The sequence below is a fragment of the Acomys russatus genome, chromosome 11 (assembly GCF_903995435.1).
Source record: "Acomys russatus chromosome 11, mAcoRus1.1, whole genome shotgun sequence".
Classification (NCBI taxonomy): Eukaryota; Metazoa; Chordata; class Mammalia; order Rodentia; family Muridae; genus Acomys; species Acomys russatus.
The window spans coordinates 40961637-40982597 of NC_067147.1; the positions used below are offsets into that span (position 1 = coordinate 40961637).

Genomic DNA, 20961 nt, shown 5'->3' on the forward strand with positions numbered 1-20961 from the left:
TAGCTTTGTAGACCAGGCTGGCCTTGAACTCACAGTGATCTGCCCACCCCTCCCTACCTCCAGAGTGCGGGGATTAAAGGTGTGAGCCACCAGGCCTGGCTCCCTCCTATTCTTTAATCCCTGTCAGAAAACTCTTGGATTAAAGATGTGTGTTAGGGCTCGACCACACTAAACAAAAGACAGGCTTGTACAGTTCACAGTCTATGGGAGCAAAGATCCTGCAATACACATATGAACTCACAGAGACTGTGGCAGCATGCGCGAATTCAAGCCAGATGGGGTCCCAGCGCTGAAAAGGAGAAGTGGACATGGTCTCCCGTGCCTGACCAACAGGTTATCTCCAGTTGACATCCGTTGCAAAAGAAAAATTAGTTGTCTCAGTGGCATCTCATTGGGTATATGAAGCACTCTTAAGGGTAGGCTCCATACCCAACAGTAGATGGGCAACACAAAACAAACTCAAAGGTATTTTTAAAAAGACTCTTTGCTTCTTATTGCATTAAAAATAATTTACTGGGCTGGGTGTGGTGGTGCATGCCTTTAATTCCAGCACTTGGGAGGCAGAGTCAGGTGGATCGCTGTGAGTTCGAGGCCAGCCTTGTCTACAAAGCGAGTCTAGGACAGCCAAGACTACACAGAGAAACCCTGTCTCGAAAAACAAACAACAAACAAATTTACTGGGCTTTCGCTTGTATATTATGGCTTCTAAGTTTGTGTTTTTATTTTTATAGATTTTATGTTTTTTTTTTTCTTTTAGCTTTTTCTTTGTTTTCTAAAGACAGAAGGGAAAAAAAGGACGTGGAGTTGGGTAGGTGGGGAAAGAAGGTAGGATCTGGGAGAGCGGAAGCCATAATCAGAATATATAGTGTATGGAGATTTTTTTTTTTTGGTTTTTTGAGACAGGGTTTCTCTGTGTAGCCTTGGCCATCCTGGACTCACTTTGTAGACCATGCTGGCCTCGAACTCGCAGCGATCCACCTGCCTCTGCCTCCCGAGTGCTGGGATTAAAGGCGTGTGCTACCACGCCCGGCTAGAGATTTTTTTTCAATAGAAGCAAAGCAAAAGAAAACAAAACAACAGCAACAATAAACAGCAGCAGCAACAACGACAGCAATAACAACCCCCAAACTACAAATCCCAGCAGCCCTGCATCTCCTGGGCAAGCAGCCAATGAGAAACAGTGTTTGCAAAGGGCTAGGTTGACGTCTGCTGTCAGCGCTCCCTGGTTTGTAAAGTGCCGCTGATTGTCCCGAAGTTCACCGTGTCTGTGGCTTCGGAGAGCACTGACTCATCCGCTGTAAATGGATGCGATACTGAACTACAGGCCGGAGGGCAGTGAGGACTACTACGCGTTACTGGGATGCGATGAGCTCTCCTCGGTAAGCAGAATTGATGGCAGATTCTCACCGGGTCGGCTTGGGGATTTTAGCCCCTTCTCCTGGAACTCCAGCCTCGTACCATTTTAGAGGAGTTTCTGTTCAGAGGAAGTGAAGGATTTAAATCCTTGCTGGCTGGGACTCTAAATTTCCAAGTATCAGGTGGTAGAGGGACCACATACAGACAGCTTTTATATACTTTTCTTTCTTTCTTCCTTTCTTTCTTTCTGTCTATCTGTCTTTCTTTCATTTTTCGCGACAGGGTTTCTCTGTGTAGCCTTGGCTCTCCTGGACTTGCTTTGTAGACCAGGCTGGCCAACTCACAGAGATCCACCTTCCTCTGCCTCCCGAGTGCTGGCATTAAAGGCGTGTGCCACCACCGCCCGGCCTTTACTTGAGAACAGCGGATCTCAACAGGTAGGTAGCGACCCCCACCCCCCACCCCCGGGGGTTGCATATCAGATATCCTCCATATCAAATATTTACATTATAACTCATAAAGAAGTAGCAAAGTTACACTTATGAAGCAGCAGCCAAACTAATTTTATGGTTGTGGGGGGGGGTCACCACAATAGGAACTGTATTTAAGGAAGGCTGAGACTCACTGGACTAAGCAGTGGAAAAAGTAGAAACAAAAGGTTTTCATTATATATATTACATATAAAACATAAATACTGTATATTGTATATTATATATGCATGCATATATATACTATATTACATATAAATAAATATGTATTATTTATTTCACATATACTATATATTTCATATACATTATATATATATGCATGCAAATATACATTATATGTATACTTTAATTCACTTTTAGAAATGTGCACTTCCTTAATTAAGGTTCAGGACAGCGTCGGTATCATGTTTCTTCACCTGCTGAAGGTTTTGCTTTATTTGACTGTGAGCCAAGTTAAACATGGTTTCTGTTTGCTGCCAGCAGGGTAGGCAGCTGTGCAGACAGATCGCTAGGGACTGGATCGGGAAGGCAGGGCGTCGTGGACCTCGATGTAAGGGCTCTGGTTGTCCAGAGACTGCGTTCAGCACCGGGCACGAGGGATGGGGACAGCAAGACTGAAGTGGGACATGCTGAGAACAAACTCACTTCCTCTACTGGTTTGCTCAGGGTCAGCCCCTCAGAAGGTTTGTGTTTAACTCCATGACAGCAAAATAGTAATGAAAGACAGATATGAGCTTCCTCTTCTTTTTTTTTTTTTTTTTTTTTTTTAAATGGCAGAGCTCAAAAAATATAAAGGACTGCTGGGAAGTTATAGTCGGCTACCATAAGCTGGTACTGTAATGTTTAAAAAGTATTTTTAATGTTTGTATATGTATATATATGTATATGCATGCATGCCACATCATGTAGAGGTCAGAGGGCCTGTTGTGGGAATTGGCTCTTTCTTTCTACCATATGAGTCTGGGGCATTGAATTCAGGTCATAGGTTTGACAGCAAGTGCCTTTACCCACTGAGCCATCTCATTGGCCTGAGAATGCTTTTTTTTTTTTTTTTTTTGTTGTTGTTATTTGTTTTTGGTGTTTCGAGACAGGGTTTCTCTGTGTAACAGCCAAGGCTGTCCTAGAATTGCTTTGTAGACCAGGCTGGCCTCGAACTCACAGAAATCCACCTGCCTCTGTCTCCCGAGTGCTGAAATTCAAGGCATGCGCCACCATGCCCGACCCGGTAAAGGGCATTTTGAAGGAATGAAAAGGGTAAAGGACTTTTACTTTCTATTCTGTTCTGTTAGAAATTGTATTCAAAGAGGCTTTAAGGGTACTTATAATTTACAAGTGTTTAAGTGGGGTGCAGGAGAGTTTGCTCACTGGTGAAGAGCACTGGCTGCTCTTGTAGAAGATGAGAGTTTGGTTCCCACCACCCAGACTGCAGTTCATCACCATCTGTAGCTCTAATTCCTGGGAATGTAGTTCCCTCCTCTGACCTCCGTGTGTACCAGACACACACACACACACCTCGCACAGACACACACAGGCAGAACATTCACACACAAAAAGTTAACAAACCTATCTTTTAAAAATAATGTTTACTTGCGGGCACGGTAGTGCATGCCTTTCATCCCAGCACTCAGAAGGCAGGCTCTGAGGCCAGGTTCGTCTGTATAATGAATTCCAGGCCAGCCAGGGCTACATAGTGTGTGACCATGTCACATACACATACAAAGTTTACTATTACACTTTTGGCTTGAACTCCCTATTTAGCCAAGAACGACCTTGAACCTCTGGTCCTTCTTTTTCTGCCTCAGTGCTGGAATTATAGGCATGGCTACCAGACACCTGAAGACATTTGGTTCTCTTATAGTGTTCGCATGCATGTGTGCGTAAAGGCCAGAGGTTGATGTTGGTGTTTTTTTCAGTCGCTCCCTGCCTTATTTTTTGAGACAGTCTCAGCCCATCATGTTCAGAGAAACTCTGTCTCAAAAACCAAAAAAAAAAAAAAAAAGGAAATACTGATTTGTGTTTTAGGTTGAGCAAATCTTGGCAGAATTTAAGGTCAGAGCCCTGGAATGTCATCCTGATAAGCATCCTGAAAACTCCAAAGCTGGTAAGAGTTTACTAATGGCTATTTTTTGTTTGTCCTGCCACTTACTCTGTAGACCAGGCTGGCCTCGAACTCACAACGATTCTCTTGCCTCTGCCTCCCTAAGTGCAGACCAGAAGAGGGCATCAGATCACATTATAGATGTCTAGGAGCCACCATGTGGTTGCTGGGAATTGAACTCAGAACCTCTGGAAGAGCAGGTGGCACTATTAACCACTGAGCCATCTCTCCAGCCCCAGAGTTACAGCTTTTATAATTCTGCCTCTCTTGCTAATAATGTCAGTTGTTTAACATCTGTGTTGTTAGCACCTGGCCTTCGGTGGAGCCCAGTAAAAGGAGGGGTGAACAATGTATCAAGCCTTTGATATGCTTTACAAACGAGGACACTAAAGGCTGACTAGGGAGACTGGCCCAAAGGCTCATAGTATGTGGCTGAGTCACAATTCTAGTGAGATTTTTTGGGACAGTTTTTGGAGTTTAATCCTCCAAGGGAAGTGTTCATCTTTTTTTGTTTGTTTGTTTGTTTGTTTGTTTGTTTTTTGAGACAGGGTTTCTTTGTGTAGCCTTAGCCACCCTGGACATGCTTTGTAGACTAGGCTGGCCTCAAACTCCGCCTCCCGAGTGCTGGGATTAAAGGCGTGTGCCACCATGCCTGGCCCCAGTGTTCATCTTTTGTATTGTTTTCCAGTGGAGACATTTCAGAAATTGCAGAAGGCAAAGGAGATTCTGACCAACGCTGAGAGTCGAGCCCGCTATGACCATTGGCGGAGGAGCCAGATGTCGATGCCCTTTGAGCAGTGGGAAGCTTTGGCGGACTCGGTGAAAACTGTGAGTTTCTCTCTGGGGATGCTGGGGCTTTCGAAGTCAGCCTGGTCATGGGTTGGACTGACTTCTTATCCTCAAGAATCAGTACGCAATGGAAGGGAAGGTCCAGGAAATCAGTGCTAAGTCATTGCTTAGAAACCTTGTGGGGGAGGTGCGGGGGTGAGGGTGGGTGGGTGGGATTCTGCAGAGAGGCCATCAGAATGAGCGCCGGAAGGGGCGGTGGCTGTCTGTTGTAGCATATGATACTCCTGCTACCATTTACACGTCAGAAACCTAAGGTTTCTTAGCACTGGTTTTGTGAGTTTGCTCATGTAATACGGCAGTCCAGCTCCAGCAGGTCAGGCACTGAGGGTGGCTAATCACATAGCAGACCTTTTCTCAGGAACACACACACACACATACACACACACACACACACACACACACACACACACACACACACACACACACCTTATTGTTGAAGTATGCTCAAATTCTCTTTATTTTTTACCCCTACCGCCTATATCTGCCAACAAAAATTTTCAAGCAATATAAAAATTACAATGAGGTTACATTGTACTTTTCTTCTGGTGAATGACTGCTATGAATATAAGTAAAAAAAAAAACACCATGCTCCCAATACCCTTACAAGATTAAATGCTTTTATGTATTCTAGGTGAAAAACAAATTATTCCCAAGGACCCAGTACATTCATGTCTAAGTAACTTGTTATAGATTAACAAAGTGTAAGGAAGCAAGGTATTCTTCTCAGCCAGTACTGTAAATATCTGTTCCATGTCAGGCTGCATTTTGTGATTACAAGAAAGGATCAATCATTTTATTATTTATCTCAAAAAATAATCTTATAAAAAATCTTAAAAGATTCACAAATCTGAACATATATATAAATGGGTGAATATATATATATATATATATATATATATATATATATATATATACACATATACACACACACACACACAATGTATGTGTATACACAATCACCCATTTCTACTTTAAATCCTCAGAGTGCACACCCATTCACAAACAGTTTTTTATTAAATCATATCAGGAAGCTGAGGGCAAAATGGGCACAAGAAATTAATCATCGCCTTTGATCACCAACCCATCTTTAGGAAGGAAGGCATGTCAGCTAGTATAACAGGGCTGGCTTTGTTCTATTTCCCAGACCTCAGTGAGTCCCTCGATCAACTGTCAAAAGTGTGCCTTTGGTTTTTTTTTGTTTTGTTTTGTTTTTTGGTTTTTCTGAGACAGGGTCTCTCTGTGTAGCCTTGGCTGTCCTAGACTCGCTTTGTAGACCAGGCTGTCCTTGAACTCACAGTGATCTGCCTGCTTCTACCTCCTGAGTGCTGGGATTAAAGGAGTGTGCCACCACGCCCGACTTTCTAAATTCTAAGGGTGGTGGTCAAGTAATTAATCTGCTCTAGCAGCAATGCTTGGAGAAGATCAATCACTATTATTGCAAATGCCAATGACATTGCCCAGTGAGGGACTGGGAATACCCTTAGAGTTTTCATACAACTCATGGATTATGAGGGATGCTAACTGGTGGGTGGGCAGTGCTCCATGAGTTCCAAAGCTGTTTGCTTTTCCTCTCTCAAGACAACTGATAGTATACCTGAATTTTGGACTGTTGAAAATTCTTTTCCTTGAATCTTGAAAAAAAATCTTAAGATGTAATGTATGTATGTATGTATGTATGCATGCATGTATGTATGTATTGGTTTTTTGAGGCAGAGTCTTAACTGTAGCTGTGGCTGTTCTGGAACTAGCTCTATAGACCAGGCTGGCCTTGAATTCACAGAGATCCCCTTACCTCTGCCTCCCAAGGCTGGGATTAAAGGTGTGGCACCACTGCCCAGCTACAGATGTACTTTTGTTTGTGTATGTGTCTGTGTTTTTAATCTCTGTGTATATGTCATTTGTGTGTTCCCATGAAGAGGATATTGGATTTCTGGAGCTGGAGTTACAGGCAGTTTTGAGTCTTGAGCCACTGGTGCTGGGAATCAGAGTTGGTCCTCTGCAAGAGCAGAAGTACTCTACTTCAAGGGTATCTCTCGACTCTTCCTTTATTTTATTTTTTGTTTTGTTGTTTGAGCTTGTTTACTTAACAAGGCTTGATAATCTATAACAAAACAGGATCCAGTTATTCCTGCCATATATGGTGGTAAAGAGTTACCACTCTGAGGAAGTGTTGCATTACTTGTAAATGCCATTAAAAAAAAAAAAGTACATACAAGGGGCTCAGTGGTAAGAGCACTGGCTGCTCTTCAGAGGACTCAAGTTTGGTTGGAAGTACTCACACGATTCAGAGGCTCTGATGCCCTCTGCTGGCCTCTCTGGACAACAGTCCCTCGCCACTATTCCTGAGGACAAAAGGTATCATCAGGGTATCCGATGCTTTTTTTTCTGCCTTATGAGGGCACCAACATATATGGCATTTTCACACAGGCCTACACACGTACACAAATAGAAAAATGTCTTAAAATAATAGTACTTAGCTTTATATAGTCAGAAATAATTTCCTTTTCCTTTTTTTTTTTGTTTGCATGTATGTGGTACATATGAGGGTGCTGTGTGTGTGCATGTATGCTCACAGTGTGTGGGTGCACAGGTGTGTCTTTGTGTCTCATATGTGTGGAGGCCAAGGTTGACATTGAGTGTCTTCCTTTATTTCTTTCTAGCTGACATACTGAGTCAGGATCTCTCACTTGTCTCTGGGTGCTTTAGAGCGCCACCTTGCTTTGAGGATCTCCTTTCTCTGCCACCTGAGTGCTGGGATTACAGACCGGCCATCATTTCTCCCTAATATTTATCACCGTGTTGGGGATTTGAACTCAGGTCCTCAAGCAAACACTTTCCCTGTCCCCGTCCCTCGGGTTCGGTTATTCGGGTTCTCGAAGGGGGTCGCGGCCTGTAAATGAAAAATGGGCGAGAGAGAAGACACGACTCAAGAAAGGGTGTCTTATCAAGAGTCATTTACTGAAAGCAGGTGTATGATTTTTAAAGTGTGCTTCAGGAAGGGCGGGGGAAGGAGGGAGAGCAGTGGGAAAGTACAGAATCTTCCGGGGTAGGAACCCCTGGGACAATGTGTGGGGCGGGGGGAGGAGACAGGTGGCCCCGCGGTCCTCTCCCAGAGACCACAGCACGTCAGATGTTCATGTACCGTGACTTCTGAGAAAGGCTACAAAGCCACGGTACACTGAGTGTTCCTTTTCTCAGGGCCAAGTTCCTTCTCCTAGGGCCAAGCACGATGTTTGCGGTTTGTCCGTTGCCAGGCAAAATGTTTGATAAGTTCTTTCTGTATAGGCTGGCTGGAAAGGGTCAGCTGGAGTTCAACGCAACCAGGGTCTCTCAGCTCAGCCAGGGTCTCTCGGCTCCCAACATTTCCTCACTGAGCCTTTTCTCCAGCCTTTGCCTTTCCAAGCTTCCTTGACACCAGCTTAGTAGACATTGTTCTAAGTTAAGGCAGATATATACCTCCAGCCTCCTAACTATGACACACTGTAACTACTGCTAAATTAGTTACATTGAGTGGCCAGACCCTCTTGATTGACAGCTCTTCCCTTATTGGTGATCTACTCAACTGCCACTTATTCATTTAACAGCTAATACCAGGTTAGCTACAGATTTTTCAAAAATTCCTCTCCCAAGTCTCCACTTTCACTACATCGCCTTTCTATTTACTATCAATTTCCTGGCTCTGATCACAGCATTTCAGGCTCGGGCTTTGCTTAACTCTGCACTGTTTGAGCCCTTACAGTAATTATATTTTAGTCTTACTGGTCACAGAATTTATCTTGTCACAGTTGAAGGCATAAGAAATTTGGTTTCAGGTTTATTTTTATTAGTGATACAAAAATGATGAACTGTATACCTGCTTGTTAATCAGTAGTGGGGCCAGGTGTGGTGCTGCATTCAGGCTGCGGGCAAAAAGCAAAGCAAAACAAACCCACTAAATCAGTAACTGGGACAGGAGAGATAGCTCAGTGGTTAAGAGTACTCTTTCCTGGGACTGGAGTTTGGATTTCTGGAGCAGCCAGGTCAGGCCAGACATCTTATAACCACTTAAGTTCTGCTCCAGGGGGCCCAATACTCTCTTTTGGCTACCATGGGCATCTGCATACATGTGGTATACACTCCTGTAGATCGATCCATAAAATAAATAAAATAAATCTTAATAAATCTTAAGTCAGTAGTGTGACTTCTTTTTTCTTGAAGTCTTCTGTGTCTGGGCAATCAGCCATAGTTGTTGGACCTAGTTACTTACTGTTCAGCACATGTCAGGTCCCAGTAGCAAGGCTGTAAATGCTACTACTTCACCCATCCCCACCTCTGCCAACACACACTCCTACACAAATTAAAATAATAAAAATAAGATGAGTGTGGTGGCACATGCCTTTAATCCCTGCACTGGGAGGCAGAGGCAGGCAGATCTCTGAGTTTGATGCCAGCCTTGTCTACAAAGAAAGTTCCAGGACAGCCAGAGCTGCTACACAAAGAAACATTGTCTCAAAAAAAAAAAAAAAAAAAAAAAAAAAAAAAAAAAACTGAAGTCAATGAATAAATAAATAAACTAAGTAAAAATAAGTCTTAAAAATAAGAGGACAGGAGGGATAGGGCTATGATTGGGATATAAAATGAATAACTAAATAACATTTTAAAATATTTAAAAAATTCACCTCAGCCAGTGGTTCTCAATCTTCCTAATACTGTAACCCTTTAATATGTTTTGGTAACCCTCAACCATAAAACGATTGCTACTTCATAACTGTAATTTTGCTGCTGTTATAAATTGTAATGTAAGATGGGTGTGGTGACTCATGCCTTTAATCTCAGCCTTTGGGATAAAGAGATAGGCAGATCTCTGAGTTCAAGGCCAGCCTGGTCTACAGAATGAATTCCAGGAAAGCCACGGCTACACAGAGAAACTCTGTCTCAAAAAACAAAACAAAACAAAACAACACAACAATAACAACAAAAAGTAATGTAAATATCTGTGTTGTCTGATGGTCTCGGGCAATCCCTGTGAAAGGGTCATAAGACCTAAAAAGGGGTCATAACCCATAGATTGAGAATCACTGACCTAAGCCAATGAATATGTTGAAAATTTAAATTTAAACATGTGATATTGGCCTAAAAGTGAGACACATGGCTGTTGAGATAGCTCGGTGGGTAAATGTCCTTGCTACCAAACCTGACAACTGGAGTTTGATCCCTGGAGCCCACATGATAGAGAAAACTCCTAAAAGTTGTCCTCTGATCTCTACACACATACCATGGCATACACATATCTATACACATGCACACACAGAGATCAACAAAACATTTGTAACAAATATATATTAAACATTTTAGGGCCAGGTACAACTTTAATTCCAGTGCCTGGGAGATGGTTGCAGGTGGATCTTTGTGAGTTTGGGTCAGCCTGCTCTATACAGTGCGTTTCAGACCTGCAAGGGCTACAAAGTAAGACCCTGTCTCAAAAAACAAACAAACATCTTTTTTTGTTTTGTTTTGTTTTGTTTTTTGAGACAGGGTCTCTCTGTGTTAGCCTTGGCTGTCCTGGACTCCCTTTGTAGACCAGGCTGGCCTTGAATTCACAGTGATCCACCTGCTTCTGCTTCCCAAGTGCTGGGATTAAAGGTGTGTGCCACTACACCTGGCTTTCCAAAAAATTATTTTAAATGGGTTTGGGTTTCAGTAATTCAAGCCTTTGAGATCTTGTGATAATTAGAAAACAGACTACCCCCACCCCCAGTAGGGTTTCCTATATCCCGGACTGGATTTGAACTTGCTATATAGCCGAGGGTGATCTTGAACTTCTGACCCTTCTGCCTCCACCTTTGGAGTGCCTAGATAGGCACCCTACCAACTGAGCTACATTTTTGAGACCCCTCACCCCACTACTATTTTTTTTTTTTTTTGAGACATAGGTTCATATAGCACAAGTTGGTCCTTAATGATATTTTTTTTTCTTTTTCTTTTTTTTTTTTATTAATTTATTCTTGTTACATCTCAATGTTTATCCCATCCCTTGTATCCTCCCATTCCTCCCCCCCCCCCACATTTTCCCATTATTCCCCTCCCCTATGACTGTTCCTGGGGGGGATTACCTCCCCCTGTATATTCTCATAGGGTATCAAGTCTCTTGGCTACCTGCTGTTCTTCCTCTGAGTGCCACCTATTTTTTAGATTTATTTATTTTATTATTTTATGTATATGAGTGTTTTGCCTGCACTTATATGTGCACCACTTAAGTGCCTGGTGCCTGTAAAGGGCAGAAAAGAGAGTGTCAGTCAGACCCACCTGGACCTGCAGTTACAGACAGTTGTGAAGCACCACGTGGTGTGCTGGGATTGAACCTGGGTCCTCTGCAAGAACAACAAGCGATTTTAACTGCCGAGGCAATTCTCCAGCCCCACAATCTAGTTTTAGACTTGCTATGCAGATCTAGATGATCTTGAATTTTTAATCCTCCTGCCTCCACCTCCTAAGTAGAGGGGAATACAAACCTACACCACCAGGCCCAGCAAAAGACCTGTTTAGCGCAGAGAATCCAGGGCTTGAATGGCTCTCATCCAGTTCCAAAGTACAAGGCAGGAGGGCTGGAAGGCTGCTGGAAAGTGGGTCCCATCCAGTCACAGTCAAAACTGCAAGGAAAAAAAAAAATCCCCAAAGACTGATAAATTGGTCCACGTCACATCCATTGCTGTAAATTTTTTTTTTTTTCAAGACAGGGTCTTGGCTGTCCTGGACTTGCTTTGTAGACCAGGCTGGCCTCAAACTCATAGCAATTCACCTGCCTCTGCCTCCCGAGTGCTGGGATTAAAGGCATGTGCCACCACCGCCCAGCCATTGCTGTAAATTTTATGAGGAGTTATACACTTTTTTTTTTTTTGACTTGACTGTTTGATGAATCACATGTTTTGAGGAGGGACTTGGTGGCCTTCCGGTTACCCTCACGTAGACCTATTTTCCCACTGATTGTTTCTGGGTGAGAGAGATCTTTCTGGGGAGTCCAGTTGGCCACAGGCTATCCGCAGAAGCTTCCTGCCATGCCCCAAATGGCCACTCGTTCTCTAGCCAGATGGGAAACAGTGAGCAGTTCAACACTTTATTTCCAAAAGACAATCTGTCCTGCTTGGATATTTCCCCAGAGCAAACAGGTCAGAGGTCAACCACTCAGGCAAGTAAAAAATTTACTCATGATGATCCAGGATAAAAACAGCAGTAAAGTTTATTTCTTTCAGATAAACTTAAAAGACTTAATTTTTTTCAGATAAACTAAAAAGACCTAGATTTTTCATCGGTCTAGTCCTCAAACACATCAGAGACCCGAGAAGGCTAGATTATAGCAGGAAGTATCGATTAAGCTTACCCATTCCTTACCCAGATGGCCATCACATTAGGCTCCTGTGATGCTGATGCCTTCCTTAGGGGCACAGGTCCCACTGAAGTATTAGTTTTCAGCTGTCATGCCCCGCAAATCTGAGAGGCCTTTCTGTCCGGGAGGAAATTAGGATCGATGGACCTCATCTTATTCTAGGCAGTGTGGGACAAGAAACTCTCCAGGTGTCCTTAGGCTGTGCCACAGCACAAAGTGAGGCTTTGGGGCAGTCTTGCCCAGTGGTTAGCATATCAGAATCCAGGTGGCATCATTGGTGCCCCATCTATCTTCTTGGAGACATTAGAGTCACTGATAGGAGCTGGGGTCTCTGTTATAGTAAGCTTTTTTTTTTTTTTTAACTAAACATTTAAATGTCATAGTCAGCAGATCTCTGATGTGTCTGAGAACCATCTGTCTATTAATTATAGCTGAGCCAAACAAACAGTGTTTATATTTAGTCACCCATCCTGGGCTTAACCATAAAAACATAAAACAAAGGCAGGTGTGGTGGCTCACGCCTTTAATCCCAGCACTTGGGAGGCAGAGGCAGGTGGATGACTGTAAGTTCAAGGCCAGCCTGGTCTACAAAGCAAGTCCAGGACAGCCAAGGCTACACAGAGAAACCTTGTCTCGAAAAACCAAAACCAAACCAAACCAAACCAAAACCCATAAAACAAATGACTAGATAAAGCTTAATGTTGTAATTAAGTGACTCAGTTTTTAGCATGATTTTATTATAAACATACTTTTGAACACATTAGAGGATCTGACCATCCATAAATTGGCTGACTATCAGATTGCATTTTCTAGTTATCTTCAATGGTCTGTATTGTTTTTTAAAAATTATCTGTATTACCTGTAGGCCCGGCTAGCAATCAATCAAGACACAGACGCTTGTTATATTTTTAAAATAGGTCTTAGTTAACCTGGGGCAGGGCAGATATCAATCCTCTAAATTGCCTCCCATAGTGGAGCGGGCAATGGGATCCCTGCCTCAATCCCATTTGCTTCCCATAACGTCTATCAAGCTACCTCCCATCCATAATCCCAAATACTTGCTGATGTTCTTCGTCTGGGCTGGATTCTCCATCCACGCCGCGGGCCATGTGCTTCTCCTCCAGCTAACCCATGGCGGCCTTCCTCTCTTCACTACAGGTCTGCTTCTCCTGGTGGCAGTCCTTTTTCTCTCTCCGAATTCCTCTCTCTCTTAGCCCCACTTATCTTCTGCCCTGTCCAGGTGGGATGGCTTTTTATTATTTATTTATTTATTTGTTTGGTTTTGTTTTTGTTTTTCGAGACAGAGTCTCTCTGTGTTAGCCTTGGCTGTCCTGGGCTAGCTTTGTAGACCAGGCTGGCCTTGAACTCACAGCGATCAGCCTGCCTCTGCCTCCCAAGTGCTGGGATTAAAGGTGTGTGCCACCACGCCCGGCCAGGCATGGCTTTTTATTAAGCAAAAGGTAAATCACAGAGATAGTAGGCAGTAATTAGCATCAAAATACACCAGACCATCCCCCAACAGTCTGCAATAATTTAGTTATTTATTTTTGTTTAACTTTGAAAACCAATATAGGAGGCGAAATAAAGCCCATCCAGTAATCAATCATGGCTATAAGCACAGTCATGAATACTCCAAAAAATACAGTCATTTATGAGGCAATTGGCAATCAACCTGCATGTCTCAGTCATCTTTAACAGTCCATAGCAAAATGACAATCACTGAACAGAAGCTCTTTCAGCATCAAGATTTCTAAATATAGAGCCTGGGAATGTCCTTGATCCTCATATGGCACGTCACCATAGACCACAGCAGTTCCCTGCAGGGCCCGGCTTGTAAAAGAAGTTTTCCTAATACTGCTAGCAAAAACAGGGAAACCAAATATATATATATATATATCCTTAAATCTGTCTCCATTAGCTTGAATAGACCTCATGAGCCAGTGATTTTTATTTTCCTTTTAATGCTGTAAATATATATACCGCTGTTGTTGTAGTAGTTGGCAGGATTTAGTGACATTTGCAAGTTATATGGGGTATACAGGATTTTAATGTCTCAGACCAATTGTCCTGCCAAGCTTCTGTGTGCTTCACTGACTTCTAGGGAATGCAGAGAAACACAAAGCAGCCATAATGCTTCCATGTCCTAGGGGGCGCCTTGCGTTTTCAGGAACTGAAAGACATACAGTGCCCCAGAACCATGCATTCGAACTTGAAAAACCTATGATATATGTTTTTCAAGGCAGCTAGACCAGACCAATTCCAGATTCCCTGAAGTTTTTTATTTTTATTTTTAATTTCAGGATGTGCTAGTCAATCTTTAAAGCATTTATATAGTATTTTTAAGGTTGTTATGATTCCCAGTTTAGCCAATAACAAAATTCTCAGAAATATTCCTCTGGGTTTAGAAGTCCAGGTAGAAACAGGAATTTGATCATGTCAGGCTTGAACATCAATAGTCAAATTGTCATGGAACCATCTTTGCCTAGGGAGCAACATAGTCAACAATGGCGGCATCCAAATCCTAAAATTCACTGACCTAAAAAACAGGAATATCATTTTTTAAAGATTTATTTATTTACTTATTGTATATATGAGTGCTTCATCTGCAGAAGAGGGCATCAGATCATCTTATAGATGGTTGTGAGCCACCATGTGGTTGCTGGGAATTGAACTCAGGACCTCTGGAAGAGCAGTCAGTGCTCTTAATCTCTGAGCCATCTCTCCAGCCCAGTAATATCATTTTTTTTTTCAGTTAACTAAGTAAAGTATAGGATGATTAGGCATATAAGCCTAATATGCTTCAGTATTATTTTTATTTATTTATCAAGATCATATATTAATAAAGACATTTTATAAATATCTGATAATTTAAAAAAATGTCCTATAGTTTTGTATATTTAAATATATATATATTTTTTGAGACAGGGTTTCTCTGTGTAGCCTTGGCCATCCTGGACTCACTTTGTAGACCAGGCTGGCCTCGAACTCACAGCGATCCGCCTGCCTCTGCCTCCCGAGTGCTGGGATTAAAGGCATGCGCCACCACGCCCGGCTCTATTTAAATATTTTTAAAGCTGTTTTGTAATATCAAAATAAAGTACCTTTTTAAGAGTGGAGTCATGGGGCTGGAGAGATGGCTCAGTGGCTAAGAGCGTCATTGCTCTTCCAAAGGTCCTGAATTCAATACCCAGAAACCACATAATCGTTCACAACCATCTGTAATATGATATGATACAATGCCCTCGTCCAGCCTACAGGTGTATTTGCAGGCAAAGCACTGTATACATAATAATAAATAAATAAATCTTAAAAAAAAAGAAGTGAAGTTGCCATGCATGGTGGTGCACACCTTTAATCCCAACACTCAGGAGGCAGAGGCAGGTGGATCCCTGTGAGTCTGAGTTTGAGGCCAGCCTGGTCTACAAAGTGAGTCCAGGACAGCCAAGGCTACACAGAGAAACCCTGTCTCGAAAAAACAAACAAACAAACCCCAAAACAAACAAACAAACAAACAAACAAAGAATGAAGTCACAGAGCATAACCATTTTTATAAGACAAAACCAAATTTTAATAGTGTAAACAGTCTCTAAAATCAATTTCAAGTGTTTTATTTTGATGCTATAAGGTTTAGCTGCTAGCAAGAAAAGTTCTCACACATTAACACATGGAGGTACAACGTTAATGCCTCCTTAATCAAGCATACTTTTAAATATTATTTTTATTTTTTTAATTTTTTGTTTTTTTTTGGTTTGTTTTTTTTTTTTTTTGGTTTTTTGTTTTTGGTTTTTTGAACTACCCCCAACCTTTCAGGAGGAGATAGTTGGTCTTCTCTCCCTTTCTTTATATCTACATAACAACAAAGTATAACAAGTCCCAAACAAGCAAAGAAAAGCGCAGTGGCTTCAGGCTAGCCTGGATTACCCATGAAGGGGCGGGGTGGGGGGTGGGGGGGGTGGGGGGGAAGGGAGGATGTGGGGGGGAGGGGGCGGGAAACGACAAGGGATTGTGAGAGTGCTCAGTGGGTAAAGGTGCCTGCCAACAAAACCCAATGGCCTGAGGTTGATCCCCAAAACTGCCCCAGTGGAAGAATGGCCTCCTGAAAACAAGTCTTTTTCTCCAACCCCCACACTCACTCCCAGTAAGTAATCAGATGTAAGAAAGAATCCCCAAATGATGTTTATGTGTCTCTTAATTAATCTAGTCAATGCACTGGGCTGTGAGGAGTAAGAAAGACTTGATGCTGGAAGGAACCGGCCAGGCTTTTGCCAACACAGTTCAAAGCAAGGACCGGAGTGAACAAAGAGAAACACAGAGAGGGGACCCGGATGCAACCACAGGGAAAACGACGCAAAAGAAACCCGAGTCCCCAGAGAAGGGCATCTCCCCTCAAAACCCGGACTCTCCAGGTAAGTTATGTCGCCCAGCTTTTCACGAGAGACGACTGGAAATCAGAGAAAATGGGTTGGTGTTACAGCTGTCCTCAATCTGTCCTGGTATGCACAGCAAAACCAAAACTCTGGTGCCTCACATTTGACCATGTCCCCTGGAGGGGGAGACCTGGTGGCACTCAGAGGAAGGACAGCAGGTTACCAAGAAGAGACTTGATACCCTATGAGCATATACAGGGGGAGGTAATCCCCCTCAGGAACAGTCATAGGGGAGGGGAATAAGGGGAAAAGGGAGGGAGGGAAGAATGGGAGGATACAAGGGATGGGATAAACATTGAAATGTAACAAGAATAAATTAATAAAAACAAACAAAAACAAAAACAAACAAACAAAAGAATTGGTTTAGCAAACAGGGCGTGGTGGCGCAGGCCTTTAATCCCAGCACTCGGGAGGCAGAGGCAGGAGGATAGCTGTGAGTTCGAGGCCAGTCTGGTCTACAAAGCAAGTCCAGGACGGCCAAGGCTACACAGAGAGACCCTGTCTCGAAAAGAAAAACCTATGTAGACCACACTGACTTGGAACCATAGAGATCTGCCTGCCTCTGCCTCCCAAGTACTGGGATGAAATGATCGTGCCACCAGACCTGCCTGGCTTGGGTTACTTTTCAAGAAGGGACTCGAAGTAATGGGAGGAGCTAGGGAGAGGAGTGGAAAAGTGAATATGTTCAAAATATATTGTATGGAATTCTCAAAGAATTAGTAAAAATATTATAAAAGTTTCCCACTTTGGGAGAACATAATTTTTTAAGTACATGAGGTCTTTGTACATATTAATTGTAATTTCTGTTCATAAGAATTCCGGGACTGGAGAGATGACTTCAGAGGTTAAGAGCACTTCCTGCTCTTCCAAAGGTCCTGATTTTAATTTCTAGCAACTACATGGTGTCTCCCAACCCATCTATAGTGAGATCTGGTGCCCTCTTCTAGCCTGCAGGAGTACATACAGGAGACCATTGTATACATAATAAATCTTAAAAAAAAAAAAAAAAAGAATTCCAAAGTATGGTTACAGTAAGGTAATCTGTTTCTATAAAATACAAATGATTTGCAGAGTCTGGTGATACAGGACTTTAATCTCAGTACGCAAGACTACAGGCAGGCCGGGTATGGTGGCGCACGCCTTTAATCCCAGCAAAGAGAAGCAAAGGCAGGAGGATCGTTGTGAGTTTCAGGCCAGCCTGGTCTACAAAGTGTCTCTAGGACAGCCAAGGCTACACAGAGAGACCCTGTCTCAAAAAACCAAAAACCAGCCAAACAAACAAACAAAAGAGTACAGGCAGATCTCTGGGAGATCCAGGTCAGTAAGGACTACATTAGAAAGAAAGAAAGAAAGAAAGAAAGAGGGAAGAATTCATACTGGAGACCCCTCCCGCTAGCTGCAGTGGAGTCTTGTCCACACTGGTTTAGTCTGGTACCTTGACTCCTCTCCTACCTTTGGCTTGAAGTGCTTCTCTTTCCTCTTCTAAAGGTGTCTCGGGTTCAAGCTGTGGCCGCCTCCGTTTCCGCTGGTCTGGAGACGCTCCCTCAGAACTCCTGAGGAAGTTCAGAAACTATGAAATCTGAAGTGTTGCTGCTCTGTGAGAGAGGGAGGAGGATGAGACCTTCATGTGTGCTGCCAAAGTGTGTCTTTGTTCATATCTTAAAAATGATGTGATTGTGAATTGCTTGGTACGGTCAGGTCCTCCAGCATGGAACCCTTTCTCACCATGTGCTTTGTGTTATCTTGTGCTGGGGATCGAACCTGGGGACCTCCTGTACACGCTTTACCATGGCCTCTTACTTACCTCCTGTCTCTCAACACGTTGTTTACATGAGAGAATTGTTATGTCTAGCTTATTGCAATATTTGAGTAAATCAGGCATCTTAGATACATGTGGTTTGTATTATACGTGGTTTCCTGTTAATGTTATTTGTAGATATCTGTTAAAAAGATTTCCCTGTTGGTTTACCATGATCTTTACTTGTGCTAGATATACAAAAAATGCCTTCTGAATTTTGGTTTAAAGTGAAATGTAGAATTACTTGTATGAATTTCATAGAGTGAAATAAATGATTTTCCCAGAATTCATAGATGCATTTATAATGCCACCGTGTTCATTCACTCATTCATTGCTGTTGGTTTTTAGGTGGAGTCTCACCCTGTAGTGCAGGCTCTCAGTCTTTCTGTCTCTTTGTTTCCTATGGACAAGCAAGGTGGCTCAGCATGTAAAGCACTGTCGCTACCAACCCTGACAAACTGAGTTCCATCCACAGGACCACGGGGTAGGAGGGCCAACTCCTGAAAGCTGTCTGTTGACCACCCCCCCCACCCCACCCCCGACGTGCAGCGAGGCATGAGAACCAAGTAAAAATGTGTAATTTAGACAATATGTTTCCCAGCCAGATGTGGTGACAACATACCTTTGATCCCAGCAATTGGGACGTGGAAACAGAAGACAGGAGGTTTGAGGCCATCTGTGTCTATATAGCCACTGGACAGCATGAGCTACAGGAGACCCCATCTCAATAAAACCTAACCAAAGCAAGAGGAAAGCCATAAAGAGCTCCCTTTTATGAGTGCAGATGGTATCAGTCTGCCACGGCTGCCATAACAGAACACCACTGGTGGCTTGCTCATGCCTTGCAGTTTGTGGAGCTGAGCATCCACATTTAAGGGATGGACAGTGCGTTTCTGAGGCTTTCCTTGTTGTGCAGGTGCCTCCTTCTTGGCTGCACCATCATCATTCAGCCTTTGTGCCCTGTCCACACGGGTCCCCGGTATCTCCCTCTTCATATGAACACAACAGTCATACCAGATCAGGGCCCATTTTCACAAATTGATTTTAATTTCCTTCTGTTCTTTTTTTTTTTTTTTTTGGTTTTTCGAGACAGGGTTTCTCTGTGTAGCCTTGACTGTCCTGGACTCACTTTGTAGACCAGGCTGGCCTCGAACTCACAGCGATCCACCTGCCTCTGCCTCCCGAGTGCTGGGATTAAAGGCGTGCGCCACCACGCCCGGCTTTCCTTCTATTCTTAAAAAATTTATCTCCAAATAAGGTACCAGGGCGTGGTACTTCAACTTTTCTTTTTGTTTGTTTGTTTTGTTTTGTTTCTCTAGACAGGGTTTCTCTGTGTAACAGCTCTGGCTGTCCTGGAACTCTCTCTTTGTAGACCAGGCTAGCCTCAAACTCACAGAGGTCTACCATCAAAAGAAAAAAGAAGGGGGGAAAAAAAAAAGGAATCACTTTTCACCTTTGCCCTGCTCCACCCCTAGACTGATTTTTGGGGGTGGGGGTGGGGGAGGGGAACATGGTTTTTTCTGTATAGCCCTGGCTGTCCTGGAACTTGCTCTGTAGACCAGGCTGGCCTGGAACTCAGAGATCCTAGGGCTTCTGCCTCCCAAGTGCTGGGATCAAAAGGCATATGAGCTGCTACCTCCCAGCGAATTTTTAGCTTTTTACTACACATCAAAGGGGAAAACCCTCCCACTTCTGTGAGTGGTTCTATTTTTATTACAGACACTGCCCCATTATCGACAAGCTCTTGGTTTTGTTGACCCGCTGGTTGTTGCTTAAGGGATCACTGCGGATGGCAGCTGCTCGTGACAGGGCAGCCTTGTATCAGGCATCCAACACATTTGATCCCCCAAGTAACTCTGTGGGACCTTTTACGTGTAAAGCCTTGGATACTGACCGTTTAAAAACGAAGCGGTCCCTGCTTAGTTAGGCTTGGCAAATCCTTTGAGTGGAGGGTAGATGAGAGGTTGGCCAATGATTCTTCACTGCCTTGAACTGCCCAGCATGTCTAGCACAACCACAATCAGACGTGTGTACAATTTCCGTGATTTGAAAGCTGTCGTTTGTGTGTGGTGGCTCAACTCATCTCACAGCAGACTGTTTATGGAAAGGTAATCTTTTAAGTAAATCTAAGCCTCTCCAATGGTCTAGGACCACTTTGGCCAGGGAATCTAACTTGTTTTAATCCAGAAACAGTAACTTTTAATAGAGGTTGATGTAGGTTCTGATCAACCTGTCCACTTAGTTTTCATCTCCCATGATAAAAGGCTGATGTGTTGCCTGGTGGTGGTGTGCACGCCTTTAATCCCAGCACTCTGGAGGGAGAGGCAGGTAAATCTCTGAGTTTGAGGCCAGCCTGGTCTACAAAGTGAGTCCATGGCTACACAGAAAAACCCTTTTTTGGAAAAAACAGAAACAAAACCAAAAAGACAAAACAACAGCTGATGTGTGTCTGATTGTTGAGCCAGCTGGGCTGGCTCTGCCCAGGAGTAGGGTCCAGGACCGGCATAGCTCTCTCTCAATTGTCCAGGGTCCATAGTAAAAATGTACTTTTTTTTCTTTCCCATTGAATAGGTGTCGCTGGG

General features: G+C 43.3%; 1 protein-coding gene across 1 annotated transcript; it reads left to right on the forward strand.

Annotated features, from left to right (window-relative positions):
• Positions 1 to 1127: 1127 nt before the first annotated feature.
• Positions 1128 to 18243, forward strand: Dnajc12 (DnaJ heat shock protein family (Hsp40) member C12). Its single transcript, XM_051153172.1, has 5 exons — positions 1128 to 1379; positions 3867 to 3945; positions 4631 to 4770; positions 16356 to 16560; positions 18070 to 18243. The coding sequence occupies exons 1-5, from the start codon at positions 1302 to 1304 to the stop codon at positions 18162 to 18164; spliced, it is 597 nt and encodes a 198-aa protein (XP_051009129.1). The 5' UTR covers positions 1128 to 1301; the 3' UTR covers positions 18165 to 18243.
• The last annotated feature ends 2718 nt before the right edge of the window (positions 18244 to 20961 follow it).